Source organism: Hemibagrus wyckioides, linkage group LG01 (assembly GCF_019097595.1).
Source record: "Hemibagrus wyckioides isolate EC202008001 linkage group LG01, SWU_Hwy_1.0, whole genome shotgun sequence".
NCBI lineage: Eukaryota > Metazoa > Chordata > Actinopteri > Siluriformes > Bagridae > Hemibagrus > Hemibagrus wyckioides.
This window is the reverse complement of record NC_080710.1, coordinates 17,119,669-17,144,573: the sequence shown is the minus strand read 5'-3', so window position 1 is coordinate 17,144,573 and position 24,905 is coordinate 17,119,669. Positions and strand designations below refer to the sequence as shown.

The 24,905-nt window shown below is 41.4% G+C and overlaps 1 protein-coding gene across 1 annotated transcript in view; it reads left to right on the top strand.

The window, feature by feature from the left end:
- Positions 1 to 24,219, top strand: part of LOC131354120 (matrix metalloproteinase-16-like) — a 48,773-nt gene extending 24,554 nt beyond the window's left edge. The window contains exons 5-10 of the mRNA XM_058391416.1: positions 7,174 to 7,335; positions 10,127 to 10,344; positions 16,085 to 16,223; positions 19,038 to 19,188; positions 19,481 to 19,596; positions 21,026 to 24,219. Coding sequence (XP_058247399.1) covers positions 7,174 to 7,335; positions 10,127 to 10,344; positions 16,085 to 16,223; positions 19,038 to 19,188; positions 19,481 to 19,596; positions 21,026 to 21,354 — 1,115 coding nt within the window. The 3' untranslated portion in view covers positions 21,355 to 24,219. The remainder of the gene's footprint in view (positions 1 to 7,173; positions 7,336 to 10,126; positions 10,345 to 16,084; positions 16,224 to 19,037; positions 19,189 to 19,480; positions 19,597 to 21,025) is intronic.
- Positions 24,220 to 24,905: the final 686 nt, after the last annotated feature.

The following is a 24,905-nucleotide window of genomic DNA, read 5'->3' as shown; positions in this document are numbered from 1 at the left end:
GGGTTGCAGCATTGTTTTGTGGATCAGGGCTGCTTATAAGTGATCCGTTGGGTTCTTTTAGATTTGTTTAATTGTGTGTCGAAAGAAAACGAACCGAACCAAATAGCGAAACCTCTTTCATTCAGATTCAGATTAAACAGAGTAAAGTAATCTTAAAGGACTCAAACAATAGTTCAGCAAATGTCACCACTTTATTTCAACATATTGAACTTTCTCTCAGTGATCAGGTATGTTTATACTGTCTGCACATGGTTCAGTGGTTTTGTCTCTCCCGTGCTCCAGTGTGCTGCTGCTCCAGGCTGGATTAATGGTGCAGCCTCGGCTCTGTGAAGGAGCCGACAGTGTCCTTGTGCTGTGGACTCAGTCTCCTTGCTCGGTGGATGATTGGCAGAATGTGTGTGCCTGATAAGGCATAGCTCTTCTTCAACTGCAAAAGGATAAAAGTCTTATTTATTCATTGGCCACATGGGTCCGATGGCTATCAGCATGCTGTCTGCACGAGGCAAACAGACAGAGATGGAGAACATGGATTTGATCTCTGTTACAACTTTGTGAGGCAAAAGTGTTGTGGTATATTGAGGAAATTATTATTAGCTACATTTTCGCTTGTTTTCTATCAGTTTGATAAGTTTATCTGGAGTATTAAACAGACTGCTGCTTGCTATCTTGGATAAACCTGCAAGCCAGTTTACTAAGAGCTCTGTCCCACTCTGTTAGTAAGAGAGGCTGTTTTTCTGTGGTTTTGTTTTTGGGATGTGAATGCTGTGTCAGACACAGCTAGATGTCCAGAGCTAGTGTTTTGAGCTGTATTTGCTCAGTATCCTTTGCTGTATAAGGAGAGAGCTCCCTGCTGTCACCCACTAGGCAAGCCCTCAAAATAGCTGCTCACCCACTGATTCGAGCATTAACTTTCCATGTGAGGAGCAATAGCCTCTTCCGCCTGCCCAGTGCTTCTCGCCAAGCCGACTGGACACGGACCGCCGTCCTTAATCTCCCCTGACCTTCAGCAGTCTCAACTCACATCAAAGAGAGACATAGACCACAGGATAACGCAGCCTGGTGGAGTATTTAAGCCTCAGTCGAGTGTATAAACAGTGCAAAATCAACAATAGATGCTTGAGGGAATGAAAAGAAGGAAATTCAGTGCAAAAGTCAAGAACATTAGAAACAAGAAATGAGAGAGTGTGTGTGCAGACAGAGAGTGCAGACAGAGAGGGAGAAATGGAATGATGGAGAGATAGAGAGGCAGCTGGACCCTCCACAATACCCCGTCTGTCTGGCTATTTCTTCACACCCATGAACGAGCCTGAGAACCTGATCTGTCCTGGAATTAGCAAACCATAATGAAAGAATGCCAGGAATGTGAGCACTCAGCTTTCTTTCTTCCTTTCTTCCTTTCTTTCTTTATTTCTTTCTTCATTTTTTTCTGCTATCCATAGAAAATAAAAACCCTCCTTGTTCTGAGCTCGGTCCGCTGAAGGAAAAAAAAACAAACTACAACAATAATTGTTGTACAGAAAGTTCATAATCCACTATTGTGCAGGAGCTCTGCCTTGCCCCATATTTTAGATAAAGTGCTATATTGCTTCTTCTCATGGGAGATCATAGACTTGTGCCTGCTGCAGGGATAAATAAACAGTATCATAAGATTTTTGCGACTATAAAAAGCAATGTTTTGTAGAGCATGGCCATGTGACCATGTGACGTCGCATTCGGAAGTCAGGGGATTCAGACCAGACAACCGCAAACACAGTGAACTCTTGAGCCAGCGTTTCACTTGAGAAATGTGTATGTTCATGAAAAAACACACATTATCATACTCACCCTTACATACAGCATCACACACATGTCTTACTGTCATTGTGAGGATATTCCATTGGCATAATTGATGACACGCTTAACCCAAATCTAACACTAACCCAAACTTTAATAACCAAAGGGAAACAGGTTGGGAAAATAAAAGCAAAATATTCTCACTTGATCAAAACTAACTGATATTCTTATCTGTGAATGTAATTCCTATATAATTCCTAATAGATATTTGAATAATTCCGGATCATTCTTATTTTATAGTATGATCATTATGCCTTACTGATACATACATTACACACAGACATTTACATAAGGGCACATTTAGGAAGGGCAACCTGAGCTTATGCTACATCTGTAACATCTGTAATTCGTATTAGTTCTATCTCAGATTTATGTTAATGAAGGTTGAAAGAAAGGGCTAATGGGCAGGTTTTCATCTAGTCCTACAAAGTTCTCTTTTCTTCTGCTCCAGAGAAATGAGAACAACACACAAGGCAGACTGCTCCAAGGCTCTGGTGAGAGAGAGAGATCTTGTAAGGCCACCAGTATTGTTTCCTTGACATACTGTTCCCCTGGAGGACTGCATATTTAGTAAGTGCCCTGCAGGCATGGGCCAACGTCGTCATCCAGAACAAAATGCTGCAGCAGAGGTCCCAGTGGAGAGCCTTGTGTACATTACAGGAGCTGAGACAGCATCCAAAGCCTGAGGGTCAGGAGAGGCCTGCGTTCAAGATGAGGCAATTGTTTAAGGTCACTGGGATGAAAGCTGCTGTCTTGTTCCCAAACCCTTTCTCTTTTGTTACAATCACTATGGGGTTTTCCATCCATCATTATTCTTTTGGAAATTCTGGAACTGTGTGAAAAATGTCTAAGTACCAGGCAAAAAGTCTTTACATTTGGCTCAAGTGGAAAGGCTGTTCTACTGACGTGAAAAAGAGTGATGGAAACAGATTTTTCAAATAAATGATAACATATGGGGCATATGTCACGTGTCAGTTCTACACCTAGATGTATCTAAAAATAAGCATGGCCACAGCAAGCATTCCTGCACCATTTAGACAGGAGAAGAAACGAAAGCTTTGCTCGGATGTATTAGTTAACAGCGTTAACCTGAGCAGGATAATGTATTTAAATGAAGATGAGCGAATGAAGGAGTGAACCGCAGACATTCAGACCTTGCCATTAAGCTGCTGTTTTCTTTTCGTGCACTGGCACGACACCGAATATTGGATATTGTACTCTTTTCTCTATAATCATTTTTATCTTCAGAGCGGATTCATTGACATCTTCTTTTGCAGACATTTGGGGAAAATAGTTTTTATATTGTTAAATAGTTTCAATGGAGACCCAGATACAGACTTGCCTTGTCCAGCATGCCGAGAGGAGTTACTTGGATTAAATGCATGAGAATACATCTCTGTATGTCTCACTTGTAATAAAATGGCTATCGCTAATGAGGTCTAGTGTATAGTGATGGACAGAGTCTCATAAATATAAGCCTTGTGCAAAAGAGAACTGCTGCATTTCCTTCAGGGTTAGGTGGCTCTTTCAAGACAACTGGGACAGTCCTGCAGATCTGCAGGTTAACCCAGCTGTGTTGCCTAAGGGCTGTGTGTCAGAGAGAGAGAGTAAAGAAAAAGAGAGAGAGAGATACTTAATATTATGCTAGCTTGTATTTGCTTCATGAGGAGCAGCTTGACATGAATACTTATAGTACGTAGTATTGTCCTGTATGGAGAAACATATAGTAACCTACTACCTAATTATATAACACAGCTTGAAAAAAAAATCATTCATACACTATATTGCCAAAAGTATTCGCTCACCCATCCAAATAATCAGAATCAGGTGTTCCAATCACTTCCATGGCCATAGGTGTATAAAATCAAGTACCTAGGCATGCAGACTGTTTTTACAAACATTTGTGAAAGAATGGGTCGCTCTCAGGAGCTCAGTGAATTCCAGCGTGGAACTGTGATAGGATGCCACCTGTGCAACAAATCCAGTCGTGAAATTTCCTCGCTCCTAAATATTCCACAGTCAACTGTCAGCTGTATTATAAGAACGTGGAAGTGTTTGGGAACAACAGCAAATCAGCCACGAAGTGGTAGGCCACGTAAACTGACGGAGCGGAGTCAGCGGATGCTGAGGCGCATAGTGCGAAGAGGTCGCCAACTTTCTGCAGAGTCAATCACTACAGACCTCCAAACTTCATGTGGCCTTCAGATTAGCTCAAGAACAGTGCACAGTGAGCTTCATGGAATGGGTTTCCATGGCCGAGCAGCTGCATCCAAGCCATACATCACCAAGTGCAAAGCAAAGCGTCGGATGCAGTGGTGTAAAGCACGCCGCCACTGGACTCTAGAGCAGTGGAGACGCGTTCTCTGGAGTGACGAATCGCACTTCTCCATCTGGCAATCTGATGGACGAGTCTGGGTTTGGCGGTTGCCAGGAGAACGGTACTTGTCTGACTGCATTGTGCCAAGTGTAAAGTTTGGTGGAGGGGGGATTATGGTGTGGGGTTGTTTTTCAGGAGCTGGGCTTGGCCCCTTAGTTCCAGTGAAAGGAACTCTGAATGCTTCAGCATACCAAGACATTTTGGACAATTCCATGCTCCCAACTTTGTGGGAACAGTTTGGAGCTGGGCCCTTCCTCTTCCAACATGACTGTGCACCAGTGCACAAAGCAAGGTCCATAAAGACATGGATGACAGAGTCTGGTGTGGATGAACTTGACTGGCCTGCACAGAGTCCTGACCTCAACCCGATAGAACACCTTTGGGATGAATTAGAGCGGAGACTGAGAGCCAGGCCTTCTCGTCCAACATCAGTGTGTGACCTCACAAATGCGCTTCTGGAAGAATGGTCAAAAATTCCCATAAACACACTCCTAAACCTTGTGGACAGCCTTCCCAGAAGAGTTGAAGCTGTTATAGCTGCAAAGGGTGGACCGACGTCATATTGAACCCTATGGATTAGGAATGGGATGTCACTTAAGTTCATATGCGAGTCAAGGCAGGTGAGCGAATACTTTTGGCAATATAGTGCATGTCCTTCCTATCTTCCTATCTGCTGCAAATGGCTATTAGTATGAATAGGGTAGAAGTCAGGAGCTTAGAATGTGCTGCTGTGACAAAGTGAAGCTGTTTAAGGGCAAGCTGTTCAGGATGCAGTGTGTTGAGCAGCACCATCACTACAAGTAGCAAAGCTATTAGTTTAACTCCATTTCCCTGTAGGAAGTGTTGGTAGCATTTATCAGTTCTAGTGACTATACCATATGGCCAAAAGGTGGTGGACATCTGACCATCACACGCATAAGTGGTTCTTTCCCCAAACTGCTGCCATGAAATTCAGTGCATACAACTTTTATAAATTGTCTATTAGAATTCTAACAGCAAAGAGGAGACTATAATCTGGTATAATTGGCTGGTTATTCATTTTGTCTTTGATAATTTAAGAGATACAGTTCCAAAGATACAAATTGTTTGTTGAGTTGCTTGGATTATTATTCATAATTAACATCAACAGTGGTGTAGCCTCATAATTTGAAGATTTTGCAATAAAAGCATGAACTAGCATTCATTAAAAGAGAGCTCCAGTTTTTATATCGTAGCCTGTAGGCTTTTGTAAAGTAGCTACATCTCAAAGTATCCTGTCGAACACTGCAGAGACCATGGAATTTAATATCCTCTTTCTTAGATAAGGTGACACCGAAAACCATGACCCTCAGCCTCCATTTTATTCGAACAGAGACCAGCAAAATATAATCTTATACCCGTTTTACCCACATTGTTTGATTAACAACCTGCACATGCAGTTCATTCTGCTGTTCTGGATAAAACATGAATGTTGCAGACTTTTAGAGGTTGCTGCAGTTAGAAGCACTGCTGACCAGGCATAAGGCAGACGTTAAGCTCTGTGCTTATGTGCTTCTTTAAGCTGTTGTCACCCTGGTTGTTTATCTCCATTCATCTAACTTGTATATTTTATGTGGGAAGGACTATGTTCTTAAGTGTTTGCTAATTAAACAAAATGGCTCTATCCATGGCCTATGTTTATACCAATCTGTGAGACAAAGGAAAAAAGGAGAAGAAAACCACTGCAGGCTACCTCATTTCAACTCAATAACCCTCATCACCAAGGATGTTCTCTCTCTCTCTCCCTCTCTCTCTCTCTCTCCCCCCCCCTCTCTCTCTGGATGTGGATATGGATGTGGGTGTGTGTGCATGTCATTCCTCACAAGTTGTGTCAGGGGAAAAGACCAGAGTAGACATCTCAAACACCTCCTTTGCATAGCAATATGCCCCAATTCCTCTCCTGCCACGAGTGATTCTTATATCATTATACTATCTCTCCTACTCCATGCTGACTCTCCCACTCTTATTTCACATTTGCACGTATCCTTGAAAAATTGGCACGATTTAGTTACATTTTTCAGAAGACATTGTAATAAAAATGTACTGTTCTTCTCTTTAATGCTTTTTGATGTCTCAGCTCAGTGGAGTTATTTAGAACAAACCCAAAGTGACTTCATTATGATTATCTACAGCAGTGTTTAGCCCTGACGCGGGTTCACACTGTCACTCTCAGGGCTGCAACACAACAAATCACCACTGAATGCTCAACACATCACCTGAACAATCTCCCGACCAAGTCTTCTGAGCTGAGGAAGTCCGATTAAAGCAAATAAGAGCGTGAAAACATAGTCTGTGATTTCTTCTTTCTATCTTTGTCTTACTCTGTTATTGACACTGTCAAGTAATAACAGAGAGAATGAGACAGAGAGTTCAGTGAGTGAGGGAAAGATGAAGGCAAAACATATAAAAGAGGCAAGGCAGAGACTGAAGGAAAATGAGAGAGACTTGACTGATCAGTGCTCTGTAGTTGGTGATGTGGCTGTGTACATCTGTGTCTGCACTTTGCAGCCTTTGGTTAGTGTCACATGATGCTAGTTGAAGACAGAGGCTTGGCTCACAGCCACCATGGCTTCTTTTGCCTCCATGGCTTCTTTTGCCTCCATGGTTTCTTTTGCCTCCATGGTTTAGTACAGTGTAAAATCACAGTATAATTACAGAGCTATATGGGCACAGTGTTCTGTGCTGTGGGAAAGTACCGCATTTTGATGTGTGGATGTTTTTAGGGACAGTGCCTGATACAATAATGGGTCCCATCAGTAGCTGTCGTCTGATTTTATTTTATTTTATTATATAATTTTTTTTTTTTAATTCTGAAGTAGAATGTGAGGCAAAGTACAATCACATGCACATGTAGTGCACAGGGCTCTCATTCTCATTGGTCAGGCCAAAAGTTTACTCTCTCTCTCTCTCTCTCTCTCTCTCTCTCTCTGTTTTTCTGTGTATAGGAAATGACCTGTTCCTGGTGGCAGTGCATGAGCTGGGTCATGCGTTAGGTCTGGAGCACTCCAATGACCCCACAGCCATCATGGCCCCCTTCTACCAGTACATGGACACAGAAAACTTCAAACTGCCTCATGATGACCTGCAGGGCATCCAGAAGATTTATGGTAAGAGTTACAGCCTCAAAGCTGATCATGGCTGAGCAACAACTTGGCCAATGTAGTTCTGGAAAAGGTTCCGAAAAGTGCATTTGTTTAGAAACCCTTTCTTTTTATCAGATCAACACACTGGAGTATTGATAATATCTTATGGATGTAGTGTCATAAGTAAGGTAGCTACAGTTATCAAAGGACCAGCACAGCAGAGTCCATGAAATTCAGTATCCTATTAAACTGTTTTTACCCAACTGGTTTTATTAACAACTTTTTACCTTATTGTGGTTATAGCATGTATAGTCATCTGAAGATTTACATTATGTTAAGAGCAGCAGGCAATTGGGAAGTGGGAAATTTTTTTAATACGTGCTCATTGAGAAATGGAGAACATATATTGCGGATATATTCACCAGTATTCTGATCCTTAAAATTGGAATGAATGATAGTTTTTTCCAGTATGTGCTGGTAATGTTCATGCGTTCAAGCTTTAGAATGATTGAAGTGCCACAAAATAATTTAGGACTTTTTGGCCAAAACAGCGACAAAAAAGACAAAGACTGATTTCCGCATTCATTAAATAGACAGTCAGAGGTAATTTGGTCAGGGCAGAGCTTCACAAGGTTAGCGTTTCCTCTCACCCCCTGCCCCCTTTCCCTGATTTCCTTTCTCCTCTACACTCTGCCCATCCTATACAATTGCAAGGGCAGATGAGACCTGGGCTTCTTGGGCACATGTTCACATCCTTAGTACACTCCCACCCCCTCTTTCTACTCTCTGCTCTTCCTCTTCCATTTCCTTTCCAGCCTTTCTTCTGTGGAGAAGTCCATACACACAGGATGAGGTCTGACGCAGAAGATCAGGGTGTAAGATAATCGTCATAAACAGACTATGAAGTGTGCACATAGACAGATACACAAAAAAAACTGCATTTAAACCAGAGCCATTTCTCTAATATTCTATAGTTTATATCCAGAGTTTACAGCAAGAAGAAGCAGATTAGATACTGTATATCTTACACAGAGTTTAACTTTTTGTAGATGACAAGAGAAATGATTTACTGAATATCAGTGGGTGTGAGGATGCTGGGACTCGGGATGCACTATTTTCCTCCACTGCACAACATCCCTGGTTTATGGTTATGTTGCAACATGAAATAAAATTCTCTGATTTTCGGCGAGCTTGATTAGCATAATAACAGCCTGTTGACTTTCATAAAATGTTTATCATAATTCACTATATAAACGTTGGTGTGTCTGTTGTTCCCAAGCAGTCTCTTCATCACAGTAAATGTATCAAATAGATTATACACTTGACCATCAAACTAATATGTGGGTCTTATACATACTGTTGCCACAAAACTGTAAGCAGTTGTTATAGAGTGTCTCTGTTTGCTATAGCATTTACATTTACTTTTCTGGCATTTGGCAGATGCCCTTATCCAGAACAACTTACATTTTATCTCATTTTATACAATTGAGCAATTGAGAGTTAAGGGCCTTGCCCAATGGCCTAGCAGTGGCAGCTTAGTGGACCTGGGATTTAAACTCACAACCTTCTGATCATAGGTCCGACATCTTAACCACTACATCATATACTACAGCCGCATTAAGAATCCCCTTAACTAGAACTAATGTGCCAAAACCTGTTTCAGCATGATATATGGTGTGCCGAGGTTGGAGTGAAAGATCTTGAGTGAATCCCACTGAACACCGTTGGGATGAACTGGAACACCAACTGCACCTGAGGGTTCCTTACCTGTTCCTCTATTCTCTATTCCTCCTTTTCTATCTGGATGAGCAAATCCATAGAGTCATGCTCCAAAGTCTAGTGGAAAGCCTTCCCAGAAGAGTGGAGAATATTATAACAGCAAAGTGGGACTAAAGCTGGAGTGGTATGTTCAAGAAGCACATATGTGGTGCTTATGACATAGGTCATGTGTCCACAAACTATTTTGGGCATACAGAGTATTAGCTGTTTTGACTTTACATTTACAGAACACTTTACAAACATAACACAGGAGGCAGAAGGAAATGCTACTGATAGCCGCAATATAGCTGTTTAGCTCTTTAGGCAAATTCAGAAACTCTTACTGTCTTTTCTACTAAACAACCCTTAAGCCAGTTTTAGTTCCATGGCCATAGTTACTACCTTTTTCTGCTTAGTCCTTTTAAGTGGCTGCTTTTTCTTATAGGTTTCTGTCTCTTTCTGTCTGCTTTCTTATGTTATGTAATGGTAGCTGGGGCTTTCTCTTGTAACCCACACTCTATTTTAGGCGATTATTTCAGTCAATGAATGAAATCTCCCTCTCCCCCCTGCTGATCAGACTATGCTGGGATAACCGGAGGTGTAACTGTCTCTTTAATCGTCTAAGCTTGCCTCCTGGGAAACATTGCAGGATCATGATTGTACTCACCCATCACTTCCTTAATAAACATTTGACCACTAATGGCCTTTTTGGACTGTGACACACAACCTCAGTGCAGTTTTCCTCAAGTCACAAAGATTTTAGTTTAATTGGGATTATTAAGTAACAAATTATAGCTAATTTTGACTCGCTCACATGCTTTTCTTTGTTTTAGTGTAATAGTTCAAACTAAAAGCACAGTTATGGACTAAGGGCCCTGGACTGTATTTGATGCTGTAGTTATGATAGCATGTCATAATGTGTTTTCATATATCTTGAAGGAAGCTAATGAAACATCATGTAAAATTTTCACTTTTCTGAAAAATAAAAGGTTAAGACATAAAGATTAAAAAGTAAGACATTTGTAATGTTTCTAAATCTAATCATTCTTCTTTGTAGGACCTCCAGACAAGATTCCTCAGCCTACAAAACCTTTACCGACAGCCCCACCTCCACGCTCTCACCCCCCCTCAGACCCACGCAAACATGACCGTCAGACACGACCACCACGTTTACCCACGGGGGACAAACCCACTCATCCCAACGCCAAGCCCAACATCTGCGACGGCGACTTCAACACACTCGCCATCCTGCGCCGGGAGATGTTTGTGTTTAAGGTAGTTCAATACACATAACTTGGATTTCATACGGGGCTAAATTCTGGCCAAGTACTACAGCGTATAATAAAGAGCCTGTCTTATGAGATTCAACTGTTTGGCCATTTATCGTTCTCATTACTGTATAAGGCAGCAGTTCCACTCTGGGTCTTCCTGTATGAAGGCCCTTTTCTTTCCCTAGATTATAAACACCGCTAGCTCTAACTGAATGGTACACACTGTCATACTCCACAGTATACACAGTCATACTCCTGTTGAAAACAGCACAGATCAGGCAATGTTACCGCACCATGTGTAAGAGCAGTGTGCTTCACATGTGTTCCACGTGTTCGTTTTCTCTCCTGGTGAGTTGAACTTCAATGATCCGTGAAAGGAGTGTCTTTTTCCTGATCCAATGAATCTACCACTTTCTTTAGGCCCCTTATAGCAGCAAGCTTATGAGGGCTTTCAGCTCTGGCTGTCATTAATTAAACCTACCTTCAATCAGTAGAACTCTGTTCATCAAAAAATATGTATGCTGAAGTCTCTGCATTGTCTTTGTCCTCCTAACAAACTGCTGAGGAGAGTGTGAGCCCTGGAGCCATTCTGAAGTTTCCTGATCTGTGAGTCAGTTCACAACACCCTAGCAACCCATAAACCCCCCCTTAAAGCCACACAAAGATATCCTGTTTTCTCCTCACTAAATCATTTGTCTGTATTTTTACAAGGGTTATAAATAGTCGGAAATCATGTCATGTTAAGGCAGAAGCAAGTGAGGAGTGAAACCATGCTGATAAACAGTTTATTTTCACTTAAAAATTGTAGGTTTTCCTTGTTTGTTTTTCCCAAAACTTGTAATTGGAGCAGTGTCTCAATCTCTTATTAATATGTGGATGATGTATCACTGAAACACTGGACACTTTGTATTCATCTATGGGGGAAATAAGGAGCAAAAGGGTTAGACCTGATATTTCAGATTTTCTAAATTGACAGTTGTTGCTGTGGAAGCTGTTCTGGTGTGTTTCAGTGAAGAATAAAACTGCAGGCAATGAAGCTGGCCTGCATATCAACACACATTTGTATCTCAAAACTTGAGACTTTTCCTGCCTGCAGCCCCTAGGCTGATGCATATCATGAAATTTCAAGATGCCTGGGAGAGAAAGCCAGGAATTGTAACTTCAACTTATGAAGAGGAAGATGGTCTTTTTCATTTTTGCAGCCCACAGATAAAACCACTTCAGCTAAGTTTTGTCAGACATGGACCACAATAAGAAATCAACTACAGGTTATATCTCATGGCTGATTGTACATTTTTTGCTTTGGTTTGTTCATGCAGCTAGTCAGAGCAGGTTTCTCACAGCATCTCAGTTCTGTCAAGCTGCAGTGTTCTTCAATTGTCTTCAATTGTATGTTGCTCAGGTTAATTTACTTACTGGATTAACATAAAGTGTAAGGTTTTTTTTTTTTTTAATCAAAGCAGTTGAAATGTAGGTATTTAATGCGTCCTTCTTTTTGTTCCTTAACTGAATGCATTATATAAGCTTCATTTTCTCCTGCTACTCAGTGCTTGTTCTGTATAGTCGTATATGGTTATATAATGGTGTATGGTACTGAACTGTGCCACATGATTGGTTATGTGTTCTGTACAAAATCCTCTGCTTAAACATGGTCTTTTTTTGAATGGAAGTGATGTTGCTTGTGTAAAGGGCCAGTGGTGGTGGTAATTGACTTAGCTCATTAAGCTGGACTTCAGCAGTACAAACCCAGCGAGCCAGAGCGTGAAGGATTATATTAGCCTCGTTTGGTGAGCAGCAGGAGAGACAGGGATCTGCTGTCGCTATCTCATCAAACTTAAGAATCAATCACCCCCCATCGCTGGAGTTTCAATAACACACACACGCACACACATACAAAGTGACAGTTAAAGTCCAAAGTGAAAGAGATAGAGTGAGGGAGAAAGAGAGAGGCACACTCCATCAGGGATTTGCAGTCATAGTTTCTACTCTATATGCTAAAAAAAAAAATTTCAAGTCTTCCTCCTCCCACAGAATGAAATTAATTGATTCACTGTGAACCAAAGATGTGGGACGTTAATTAAAGATGAGGGCCCTTCCTCTTGCGGCTCTCTTCAGAAGTGATGGAGAAGTGTTGAAAGCCTTGTAGCTCTCTGTTGACTCTGTTTGTTCCTCTGTGCTGAACTGTAAATGAGTTTTAACTGTGGCCTTTTTAAATATCTAAGTTTGTCACCACAAGCAGACAGTCTATATCCACGCTCTCTAATGGGTTGTGAAATTCAAACCCAATCGTTCTAATGAAGTGCTTTTTCTTTACAGGTTATAGATTTTGTGCTCTCTAATAAAACACGATTAAAGCAGGAGACTATCCATCGGTTCATGTATCGGTAAAGCCATGGCACATGGACAAATTCAAGCTTGTTCTTCATATCAGTTTCATATGCACATGCAATAAAACTTTAAAGGCACTTTTGGCAAATGCAGCATCCACATGGTGTTCAACTGCGCTCGAATCCATCCGTGTCAAAGCTCTCCCCATACTGTTTTCTCTTTTTAAATTCTTTGTCAGCAAGTTGCAGATATATGATCCTCATGATCAGCCAAGAGAGAGAGATCCTACAGGCATACATCTGGCTTATGTGATTACCATGCACAAAGTTACTTCTTCATGAGCTACACACCCACGCACTTAACCCCTGCTTCTTGCTTTAGGACTCGCAGACCTCATCTCCCAAATGCCTGATTTAGATGGACATCGAAAGCTGCTTCTTTTGTAGCTTTTGGGTGGTGCATGCTGGCTAAATAAAATCAGTGGCAATTGATTCACGAGCAGCTCTTCAATCACACACACCGTTTTATTTGCATGACTTTTATTCCCTCTTTGCAGTGGTGTTGTATTGTTATGTCTAGAATCAAACAGAACCTGTTTACATCGGCGTAGCCAATCTTTTTGGATGTTTCCAGTATTTTCTTCACACAGTTCCCTCCAGATAGTTCCCTCCTCTTGGCCCCTGTTTGGAAGTGTGTATTTGAAGTGTGTAAGTGTGACATTGTGCTGGCAGTATGTTGTTTGATGTAGCTCAGGCATGTGCTGAAGGATCGTCTCTTACGCACTCCAGTGCTGAGAGCCCACCTGTCTTTCTTTTTTTTTTTTATGCTGTGGGATAAGCGAGGCTTATCTCTGCACATGGGCTCTCTCTCCATCCTTGTTGGTACCACACACTGCCCGGGTCTTTCATGTCTCCTCTTCATCCCTTCAGGCTGTATCTTGCTATGGGAAGAGATTAAACTTGGCTAGCAGGGCACACTTCTGCAGGCTTGACATGGCTTCTCCAGGACTAACTACCCTTTGTGCTTGTTAGGGTGCCTCTGTTTTGCCCTGTTTTTTCCTGTATCCACTCTAGCACTCTAAGCCTCGCATGTACCATGTCAATTAAACAGCCAGTTTGATTACAGATTTGTGTTGAACTCTTTAGCTTTAGACACATATACATGTCATTTCAGTTACAGTTTCTCATCATTACTTGAAATAAAAACGCTTCAAAGCACAAACCCATAAGAGACACTACTCGTGGGCATTACACATCAACAAGAGACAAACAAAAAGAGACACAAGTGGCTTCTTGCTTGCTAGTATGAACATAGTTAGATTTAATCTGCAATCAGTATGCATGCGTCAAATTAATGTTTATGAACAGAGATAAACGGCACTGAAGCAAACCCTCAGAAGAGTGTCTGCCCCTTTGTTGTGTTTCAGTCACTTTCTGTCTCTTTGTGTGTGTCTGTCTCTGTATCTCATTCTCTCTCACTCTGTTTCCAAATCCTACCCTTGTGTGCTCACACATAAACTACAACCCAGTTTATTGTGGTGGACAGACTGGCACCGGTTCTCAGTTCCTCTGAATTTGTGGGACAGATTATAAAGCCACTGGCTGGGGAATCGCAGTCAGGGTGCTCTAAACAAAGGAATAATGAAATGATTTGTATTGTGTGTCCAGAAAAGGCTGCCTCTTTGTGAAAAGGTTAGTGTTGTTTCTGCGGGTGCCTGATTACTGAGTGCCAGTTGAATTTGTCCTCATCACGGCCTGGCTCAGTACTTCGAGGGAAGGAGGAAGGGAGGCACTACATTTTCTTTTTACAGACAGGAAAGAAAGAAAATGGTTCTGATTTCACAGTTTGATCTGTTTTCAATTACACCGGCGTGTCATACTAGAGAAAACGCTGAACAACTGAAATCAATCAGTGCTTTTGAGGCGCACTGGGGGCTAGGAGGGGTTTTCTCTCCAACAGCTGCACCAGAGGACACAGATCACTGGAGAGCATTGTGTACATTGTGCGTGCAAGTAAAAGAGTTAAGAGTTCAGTGATGGGTGTGGGGTTGCTGCTGCATGGAAAGATTCTCTCTCTCTCTCTCTCTCTCTCTCTCTTTTCTCTCTTTCTTTCAATCTCTCTCTCTCTCTCTCTCTCTCTCTCTCTCTCTCTCTGCTTCTTTCTCATTCCTCGACTTTTTCCTATAGTTTAAAGGCATTTAAATCAGTTTATACTTACAGATTTCAGATTTACTTCTTGGACTAAGGCTGGAAGTGAGCTGTACTGCTGTGTAGACTGTATTCCAGTGCTGTGGCTGCCCGAAGTGAGCCTGAGGGTGCGGCATATATCTGAGCCGTAATGGCTTCTCCAGCTTAGTGCCCTTCCTGTGAGTCTTGGCTCACACCTCATATCTTAAGGTTACTGAAATCCTTGATGACAAAGCACACCTTTAAAGCAGCTTTTCACTCAGTGGTGCAGGATCAAGTCAAAACATCTTTTTGTTCATTCGACCATTTTTTTTTTTTTTTTGGAAATTGAACAAAGGAAACCAGCATAAAGAGATGATAAAACTTGCTTTGGTGATTTAATAACAAACTTCCACACGTCTGTCTTTTTATGATTGTGCCATTTGCCTTGTGCCTTGTCTGTTTTCCAGAAATTCAAGTCAAGGAAACATAATTTCTGCATGCAAAGTGTTAAGTAATTCCCAAGTGAGCTAAGTATGTGTATTGGTTATTGGTAAGGACCAACCTGATAGCCTTCTGTTGGTTATGTTTAATACTAACAGCAGAGAAATGAACCTGCAGCTCAGCGCCAACTCCATTAAGATTTAATGTAATGTAATCTATACGGCGAAGCTGCATATACTTTGTGTTTGGCATCCACTTGGCTCAAGTTGCCAAAACAACAAGTTGTCCAACAAAGCATACCAATGAGCACTGACAGTGTCATCTCAAAGCTGTCACATCTCATAACCTGTCCAAAGAGGCATGGATGAATCCCAACTTCCAAAAAAAAAAAAACCAAACCATCAGTTCCTCTCATTTCATTGAGTCTAGGTCTCATATTTCGAGGTGTTTATCAGGAGTGATGGGTGTTAAGTGACAACCTCTCTGATATGTGTCACGTGGGCTCCCTGCTCATTTAAGAGAGCAGCTGTGCTCTAATGAGGTCAGACTAGATGAAACTCCAGTGGGAGGGGAGCACTGGGAGAACGTACACATCCCTGGCTCTGCACAGCAGTCTGGAGTGTTAATGAGATGGTCTGGGGTCTCAATAAAACAGCACTGTTGATGCACAGCTTCATGTATTCCCTAGTTCTGCAGAATCCCTTTAATGAGTGTCCGAAATCCTGATTGGCTGTGTTTCTGTTGCGCTGCGTTGACTTCATTTCTCTTGACAGCTTGTTTGACTGTGTTGTAATGTATCTCTTTTAGGATCATTGGTTTTGGAGGGTCAGAGACAACACAGTAATGCCAGGCTATCCCATGCTCATCAACGTGTTCTGGAGAGGTCTGCCAGCCAAGATAGACGCTGTCTATGAAAACAGCGAGGGCAAGTTCGTCTTTTTCAAAGGTAAGAACAGAAGCCAGACATCCAAAGAGCACGTAATTGTATGGTGTTTGGGCTTGGGTTGAAAGCAGTAATCAGGCTAGCAGTAGTGGAAAGAGTAGCGTTATGATGAGCTGTAACCTCATTTCCCTTGGAACAAGAGCTGCTGGAAGTACAATGCCTTACAGGAAAGGAATTAAAGCAAAGGGCCTTATCTGTAGAGCATTTGGATGACTGTAACTGAAGCAATTTGACCCTTAATCTATGACGGTAAAGGCCGTCGTATAGCGTGAGGGTACATGTAAACAATTTCATGCCACAGACTACTCTGCATATCTTTAATTTGGCTTGCTGAGACTGCAAGTGTTTAATCTTTTTCAAAATCACTGTGTTTGTCCTTGATCTGTTTTAAAAAACATTTCACAGGTGAATATTTTTGTGTATTTCCAAAAGGAAACACATCAGTCTGTTTTAGCAAATAACAGATGTGAGTATATAGAACTCTAAATAATAGAGAGAGAGATGTGATGTGATGTGATGATGGGGAGGAAGAAAGAGGAACTAAATCACAGGATCTTTCGGGAATATAAGTACAGATACCACACTCAGGAGTTTTTTTTACTTTAGGTACTTGAGAATTAACAAGTAAACCTGGTCACAGGCTTATAGAATCATTTGAGTTTGTTTTGTCATCTGTTGTAATATTCCCCAATTGAACGCTGTCTATAGCTAGCCACAGGCTAGCAGTGGCTCCCACATCACACACTGGTGGCGGGGGAGCAGATCCAGGCAGAATGATGATCTCATTTGGTTTGCAATTTGCCATTACTGCTGATGAGTTTCTCTTAATGAGCTCCTTTCATCTTGAGAGTAGAAGTCTCAGACATCCTGTCATCCAGTCTTTTTTTTTTTTTTTTTTTTTAAATGCACACAGCACACACACACATGATGCAAACACAAGTGCCCATGATCTAACATCTGTCCTCCATAACTATCCATACCTACTCCTTTGCTTGTGCTGTTTAGATGTTGAATTCAGGAAAAGATAATAACATCTGGTTGTTTCATGCATCTTGTGTCTGGAGTGTATCCTGATAAGATTTAACCTCAGGCATTAACTTCAGAAGTTTCTTCTTATTTGATGTTTTAAAGAAAACGCTTGTTTAGACTGTTGAATCCAGTAATTTGTAGGAAATTGCCGCAGCTTTGGTATCTGTCAGATGGGCATGGTATCATGGTATCATAACACACCGTGATGTAATGTTTTGGAAAGGGTTCTGGATGTCAGATGTGTCTTATATTTCTACTTGTATAACATCTGGCTAAAATATGTCTCAGATCTTCTCCTGAAGTGGTGTGAGCAGTCAGATTTATATCTCTTAGCTTTTGTACAGTGTTGTTCTTATGAGGATATTTTATATCCTGATATTCGTAATGCATAAATTAAGTGTAGATAGAGGAGGAATGGAGGAGTAGATGTTACTTTCAGCAACTTAGCTAATACTGAAGGTATTCTTGCTGCAATTTGGAAAATGTTATTCATTCCCATTTTTTGGTATAAGGAATGCATTGTTTGTGTACATTTTTCTTTGTGAAAGCAGTGGAAAAATGGATCAAATTGAATCAAAAGTATTGAATTAATTGCAAACAAGGAGATCAACTATTGAAAAGAGAACCCAAATTATGGTGTATTCCAAACTTCTGCCCTCAGTGGCAGTTTTTCAGCTAAAGGTCTCCCTGTGTTTGCTGTTCCTGACTTCACTTCACTTCTGCACCATCGTCCCACCATTTAGCATGACTGCATCCTGCCTTCTAGAGCATAGCTAAAGCTGGTCATTTAGAACAAACGAGTTCTTTGGTTTATTTGTTTTCCCTTGAAGGTCTGCACACATTAACATGTGTCTGTTAAAAAAAAAAATAAATAAATCTGATTTTGGAAAATTGGATAAATCTTAATCAATAGTATCATCTCAGTGAAAAAGAACATAAAGAAAACACACACACATATAGCTTGAGAGGCCCCCAACCCTCTGTCTGGCTTGCGTCTGGCTTCCAGGGCTTTTTGGCAAAGCAAAGCTGACCCTGCCAAGAGGAGCTTGAGAAAGCCCTCAGGTGAAATGATAGGCATTTCCTGTTTCATAGGAAATGGTATAGACCATGTCCTTCTACTCTCTATATGGCAGTTCTTTGTGTGACAAGGCAGCACTGATGTTTCTTCATGCTTTATAGGAAAATGCCCTTCCTTTCCAAAGAAATGTGTTCATAATTCTCACTCTTAGAGTAATAGAGAACTTTCCGCAGCAGCAAGCCCTTCAGACCCCCTGATATTTAAAAGTGCATGTTTTAATGAGTGTGAACTGGAGGGTGCTGTAAAACGAGCCGGGCGAGGCAAATTCTTTGTAATTAAAAGCAAACAGTCCAGCCTGAGGTGTGAAATTAAATGTCTGTTGAACAGAAAGAAATTTTTATCACAAAATAATGTAAATAAAAGAAATTTCATAACAGTGGCGATCGTGCCAGGCAGTGTGTCAGCAGTTTGCCAATGTTGTGCTTCACTGGTTTGCTGACCATAAAAGAAAGTGATTTACTATAATGACAGGACATACAAAATAAACCATTACACTCATCATTGATTTGAAAACATTATATGTGCACAAGGATGGAATTGCTCAGAGGGTCTGCATAACTGTGAATCAAGAAAGAGCTTGTAATTGACATCCAGTGTTTAATAGGAGTGTGCTGTGGTAAGTGCTGAATTGCAGCACTCTCATTTGGCTCCCCAGTACAGTACTCGCAGTCGTACATAATGATATTTAATTGTGGTTTTTACTTGTGTAGGAAAGCAGTTTTGGGTGTTCAAGGACACTATACTCCAGCCCGGCTACCCAAAGGACATCTCCATGTTTGGGAACGGCATGCCAGCTCAGAGTATTGAGACCGCCGTCTGGTGGGAGGACGTAGCCAAGACCTACTTCTTCAAAGGAGACAGGTCTGTGTGTTTGTGTTTCTTATATCTTAATCTACAAATCTGCAGTTTGATTGTGTGTATGTGTGTGTATGTGTGTGTATGTGTGTGTGTGTATGTGTGTGTGTGTGTGTATGTGTGTGTGTGTGTGTGTATGTGTGTGTGTGTGTGTGTGTGTGTGTGTGTGTGTGTGTGTGTGTGTGTGTGTGTGTATGTGTGTGTATGTGTGTGTATGTGTGTGTATGTGTGTGTGTGTGTGTGTGTGTGTGTGGTTTGAATTTGACCACATTTCTGTGCACTAATTGTTTCCACACAGATATTGGCGATACAATGAGGAAATGCGGACCATGGATCCTGGATACCCAAAGTCCATAGCGGTGTGGAAAGGTGTTCCAGATTCTCCTCAGGGTGCCTTTGTGGACAAATCTAATGGTACAGTCTGTTCCCTTCACTAATTGCTGCTTAAATATATTTAGCCAACAACCTACTATAGTGTCTCTTTTAGCTGTTCGCTGGTGTTCAGCACAGTGTCGAGCCTTGCCTTTGCTGTCCTGCTTTCATTCTTTCCAACTGCACAGCTTAAAGGAACCACAGGAGAGAAATTTTGTTCTCCTTTTTTACTTCTTCTGATTGGCTGTCGAGAATGGGCGTTCTAAGTCTCATTGGCCGAGCTTATTGCTAGAGGTGTACAGTTTGAGAGCCACATGCATGCCATCTGTCCTCATCTTCGCCTGCCAGATCTGCACAATAGCTCCAGCATTCATCAAAGCATGAAGGGTGAATCGATATTCCAGGGAAATCATTTGGTTGAGCACACTCTCAATGCAGTCGCTGGCTTTCATTCAACCACTGGCCCTGCATATCACCCGGATGCCTCAGGGAACAGAAAATTTACCCTAATTATCAACCATTATTGCCACCCACTAAAGGCTTTGATAGTGAGAGCAACTATTCTCACCAGCTATACTAGCATTATGAGCATTCAGTGTTCTGCAGTTGTTTTCTCTTATGCCCTTCAATCCCTGACTCACATTTCAGATTAAACACACTTCACAGTCCTGTCAAAATAGTTACTCTTCAAATCTGTAGCATCAGAGTTCTTGTGTAAAATATATACTTGAACAGCACTAATATTCAGGCATGTAAGGGAGAATAGAAATGCATAATGTTTTGAAAAAATCTGTCTTCTCTGTAGTCAAAGTAACACACAAGCTGCTCAAGTTCAAACCCCATTGTTTTCACAAACCTTTCACTGACAAGCCGGCTCCATGTCACTTTTTAAAGTTTCAACCTTCAAAAAAACTGGACAGTGTCTGGGAAGTTAAAAAAGAAACCAGAAAAGTTCTTAACACTCTTCCATGGTTGCTCCCTCCTGAGCTGTGCCTCAGTTAAACTGACCAGTTCGATATCCCAGGTTGAATATTTTAGGGACTCTGCTCTCTCCCACCTCTCCTCACAGCCACAGTGATTTCCACCTGCCTCACACACTCCACTGTCACCTCAATCAGCAGGACTCCGGTGGCTCCAGATTTTTTGGCTCCGCCACTGTTTTCCTCTCTTTTCCTAGAGAACTTAGATGAATAATGCATGTGGAGAAAAAGGACGAGTGCAGCCAGATTGTCCTGCTGAGGATGTCATAAGATTACATTTACTTTATACACCAGGGAACTGGAGAAGCACTCTTGTTTCTCCACGCACAACAGTGCGAGGAATATAGGCTAGTAGGCTAAAGTTATCCAGAGGACAAACTAAAATCTTATCACATTTGCATGGCTCAGAACAAAATGCAGACGGAATTGCTATTATTAGTAAGTCGTCCATCAAGGATATACTTGACATAATGTCTGTGAATGTTTTGCAGGTTTCACATACTTCTACAAAGATAAAGAGTACTGGAAGTTCAACAATCAGAGGCTACGGGTGGAGCCCGGCTACCCTCGCTCCATCCTCAAGGACTTCATGGGCTGCGATATGATGCCCATCGACCCTGAACACATCCCCACTGAGGACGTGGACATCGTCATCAAGCTGGACAACGAGGCCAGCACAGTGAAAGCCATCGCCATTGTCATCCCCTGCATCCTGGCACTGTGCCTGCTGGTGCTGCTCTACACCATCTTTCAGTTCAAGAGAAAGGGCACACCACGCCACATACTGTACTGCAAGCGCTCCATGCAGGAGTGGGTGTGAGACAGAGCCCTGCCCAGGCCAGCCCCTTTACTCCCATTCCCCCCTGGCAGATGCCGTGGTGGTACAGCCCACCTTAAACCTGCGTACGGCCCTGATATCCCTCTGTCTCGCTCCATTTCTTTGAGGAGCAGAGAGGGCCTTTGCCTAAATCTACCCCCCTCCAGGAGAGGAAGGGTGCATCATCCTTACTCCCATTCCCTTTCCCAACAGCTCAGCGCACCTGCTTTAAGACTAGGGAGGGTTTCAGATCAGACTCCCATGGTGCATTGCGACGTCCTGCGTCAAATCAGGTCTCAACTGTTTTAAGTGGGGAAAAAGCTGATTGCTATAGCCCTAGGTTTTACTCCCAACTGCACGCTTGATAGAGAGAAAAAAAAAGAATAGAAAAAAAATCATAACTTACTTGAATTCAACAGATTCATCTTAAGCGTTTACCTTTTCATTTTATTTTTTAGCCTTTCGTTTGGCTTTGATCCATAAACACTATTTTGAAGCAGATATATTTACGGTAATTCCCTTTAAGCACTCCTGCAAATGAGAGTCCAAACCAAATAAAGTTTTCTCTCCAAAAAGGATTTTTATATTATTATTATTATTATTATTATTATTTTGTTAATGCTTTCTTTTCTTTTTTCCTCCCTGCTCCTAAACTTTCAGTGATAAGAAGTAGGTAACTCTTGACTGTTCTGGCAGTCTGTCTCAAAAAACAGGGGCCAAAATATTCTGCAATATTTTTAACAGCCTTAATTGTAGATCATGTTTTTCTTGTTTGGTCTTTTTTGAGCTTTGCTTTGTCAGCAAGCCAGTGGGTGGTGTCTGTTGCGTTGCTACCTTTGTCCTTCATTTCGTTAACCAAGTTTGCCACTGCGCGGTTCTGCCAAGTCACTGGATCTGGAGCAAGCGGTAGTGTGCACTTAAAGTGAAATATGTCAGTGGGAGCAGAGGGAAAGATTCTAGTCACTACATCAACTAATGTATTACTGCTACTATCTGATGTGCTCTGTCAGTATATCAGTCAGATAGCGCTTCAGAGAATAACTTGTTTGTTCCTGTTTACCTGCCCTGCAACAGAGCCGGGAGTGCTGGTGCTCCTCTCTGAAAGGAACTCGCAGTCAGCAGAGAGTGTGTCAACTCTTCTGGACTGCCTTGTTTTTGGTGGGTGGTGTTGATATCCCAAAGCCTTGGCACACACTGCACATGGACAAGAGCATCTCAGGACACTGCTCGTGCATACGAGCATTCACGTCCGCGTTCGTCTCCTCTGCCTGACTACAGAGGATGACCGAAAAGAAATAAATCATACGGTCATGGTAGGTTAAAAAAATATATATCTGGATGGAACCAGAACTGTTAATACGCCTCGCGGCATGCAACTTGAACTCAGCCTATTGCATTGGAAGGACTTGTTCTGAAACTCCTAAATATACAGTACCTTGCTTGCAATTGTCTTTTTATTTTGTTTTCTTATATTCTTGGTACAGTAAAGAACAAAAAAAAAATATGAATGGTCTCAACCTCAAGGTACAAGTGGTACTCAAAAGAGCTGAGCAGTCATCAGGAATTCTTATTTTTGGCTGATTCTGGTCATAAGAGATATCTTGATTTGTTACTAATTCATTCTAACTGACAGAAACTGACAAACATGTTGTTGCTCTTTGGCAAGCATTGTTTGAATATGGGTCTGTATCATGCTGATGTTTTCTTTTATATTTGTTTAACAACAAATGAGACGACTATATGTAAGATTCCAAATGGGACGAGGGACCAGTCCTGACAGAAAAATAAATTGATTAGTATAACACAAATGGCTTTATGCTTTTTGCTCATACATATGCACTTTGTTTAAATGCCTAAAGCAAAATGCAAAGCATCTTCCTTTAACTGCCTTGCTATGATTTTTTTTTTTTTTGGCGCTCATTCATTCTTACCCAACTGTTGCCGTCGTTGTGCATGTGTGTATGCATGAAACTGTGTGTATGCAGCTCCATATTTTCCAAAGAGTTAGAGGAAACTGACATGTTTATTAGAAGAATAGATTCAGATAGCATTAGAATAATTAACAATAAACATGGACAGACTAGCTGCTTTGCACGTTTCAGTTGAACCTGATGAACTGAGGTTCAGTTTGGCTCTGCAGTTTAACATGTTGAAAGTGTGCTTAGAAGAGCTGTACAAAATTCATATGGACACTCAACCCCGGACCTTTTGGCACGTTAATGTTTTCGCCTCACACTAACCAGTGCTGTTAATAATCTTTCAGACATGGGAAAGCCCTATTCCTGGTTTGATAAGAATTGGTGCTAATTTGACCTACACTGGCAACGTAATCTTATGGTGCTATTCTCTTTTTTAATTCAGTATGGATTTACATTCGAGTGACTGTGACCTAAGCAGGAATAATCCACTTTATTTTAACACTAATCCATATTTGTACATTGGTGTATTGTCTGATGAATCACAGTTACCAGAAATCCTTAAAGAAACATTTGTTTTGAACCAGCTTTATTATCAGTTTGCACACTAATTCATGTGTATTGATGCAGATATACGCGGTGTTGTGTGGCTGCGGGTCGTTCATTTCCATGTGGGTTCAGTTTTGCAGACCATTCTGTTTCTGTTGCAATTCTTATGTCTTAACATTCTCAGTTCACTTTCACGATTTTATCTAAACCTGTATTATTATACATTCATACTCGCCACATACCAGTTACACACCATTAAGAGGAACAGCTACAAAGAAAAGCCTTTTCTTTTTTTCTTCTTATATATTTTTGTTTTCATTCTGGCATCACCCTGGCATGTTTTTTTTTTGTGCTGTATCATTTCATCATTCATTTCACTGATCAATAAACACAATTGAACATATTTTCAGAGTCATGATCTTTTGGATACGTATGCACATTGTGCGTTTTATTTCCACCTCCACATCATTTGTCATCCCCATATTTTTAGTTGTGGCTTATTTTGCATCACTCAGGCCTGGGAAACTGCTCTCAGTCCCAGATATCTCTCTTTAATGTTGCTTGCTAGTTGTCTATTGCACATAAATGTAAATCTCCAAGTCACCATCATTTATACTGCACTCTCTTTTGTGCCCCTTTGTCAGGTCCACTCGTACTTATGTATAAACATGCTTAGTGTTCATGTGCAGCAGATTCCATCCATAAAGAAGCAGAGGGGAGTGAAGTGGCAGAGGTTCACTGAAATGATTTTTAACTACAGGGGAAAATTAGCTCCATTAATCGCTGTATTGACTCCATGGCGCAGCTTGTTCTCATCACACACCCCACTGTGCCTTAGTTACCATCCTCGTGGTGCAGCTTACATCCACTCAACAGGCTCATTCATTACAATATACGTTTACAGATCGTATTCAGAAAGGCTTTAAACACACAAAATGTTAATGGAGGAGTGTTGAGAGCATACCCCCTCACTGGCTTGCACTATTTCCAGGTTCATTTATTTTAACGTGAATTAAACGGCATTTTTTTGCTCATGTCATGGATAAAGTTTGACCAACAACGAAAGGTAAAGTCTAGGGATCTTCTGTA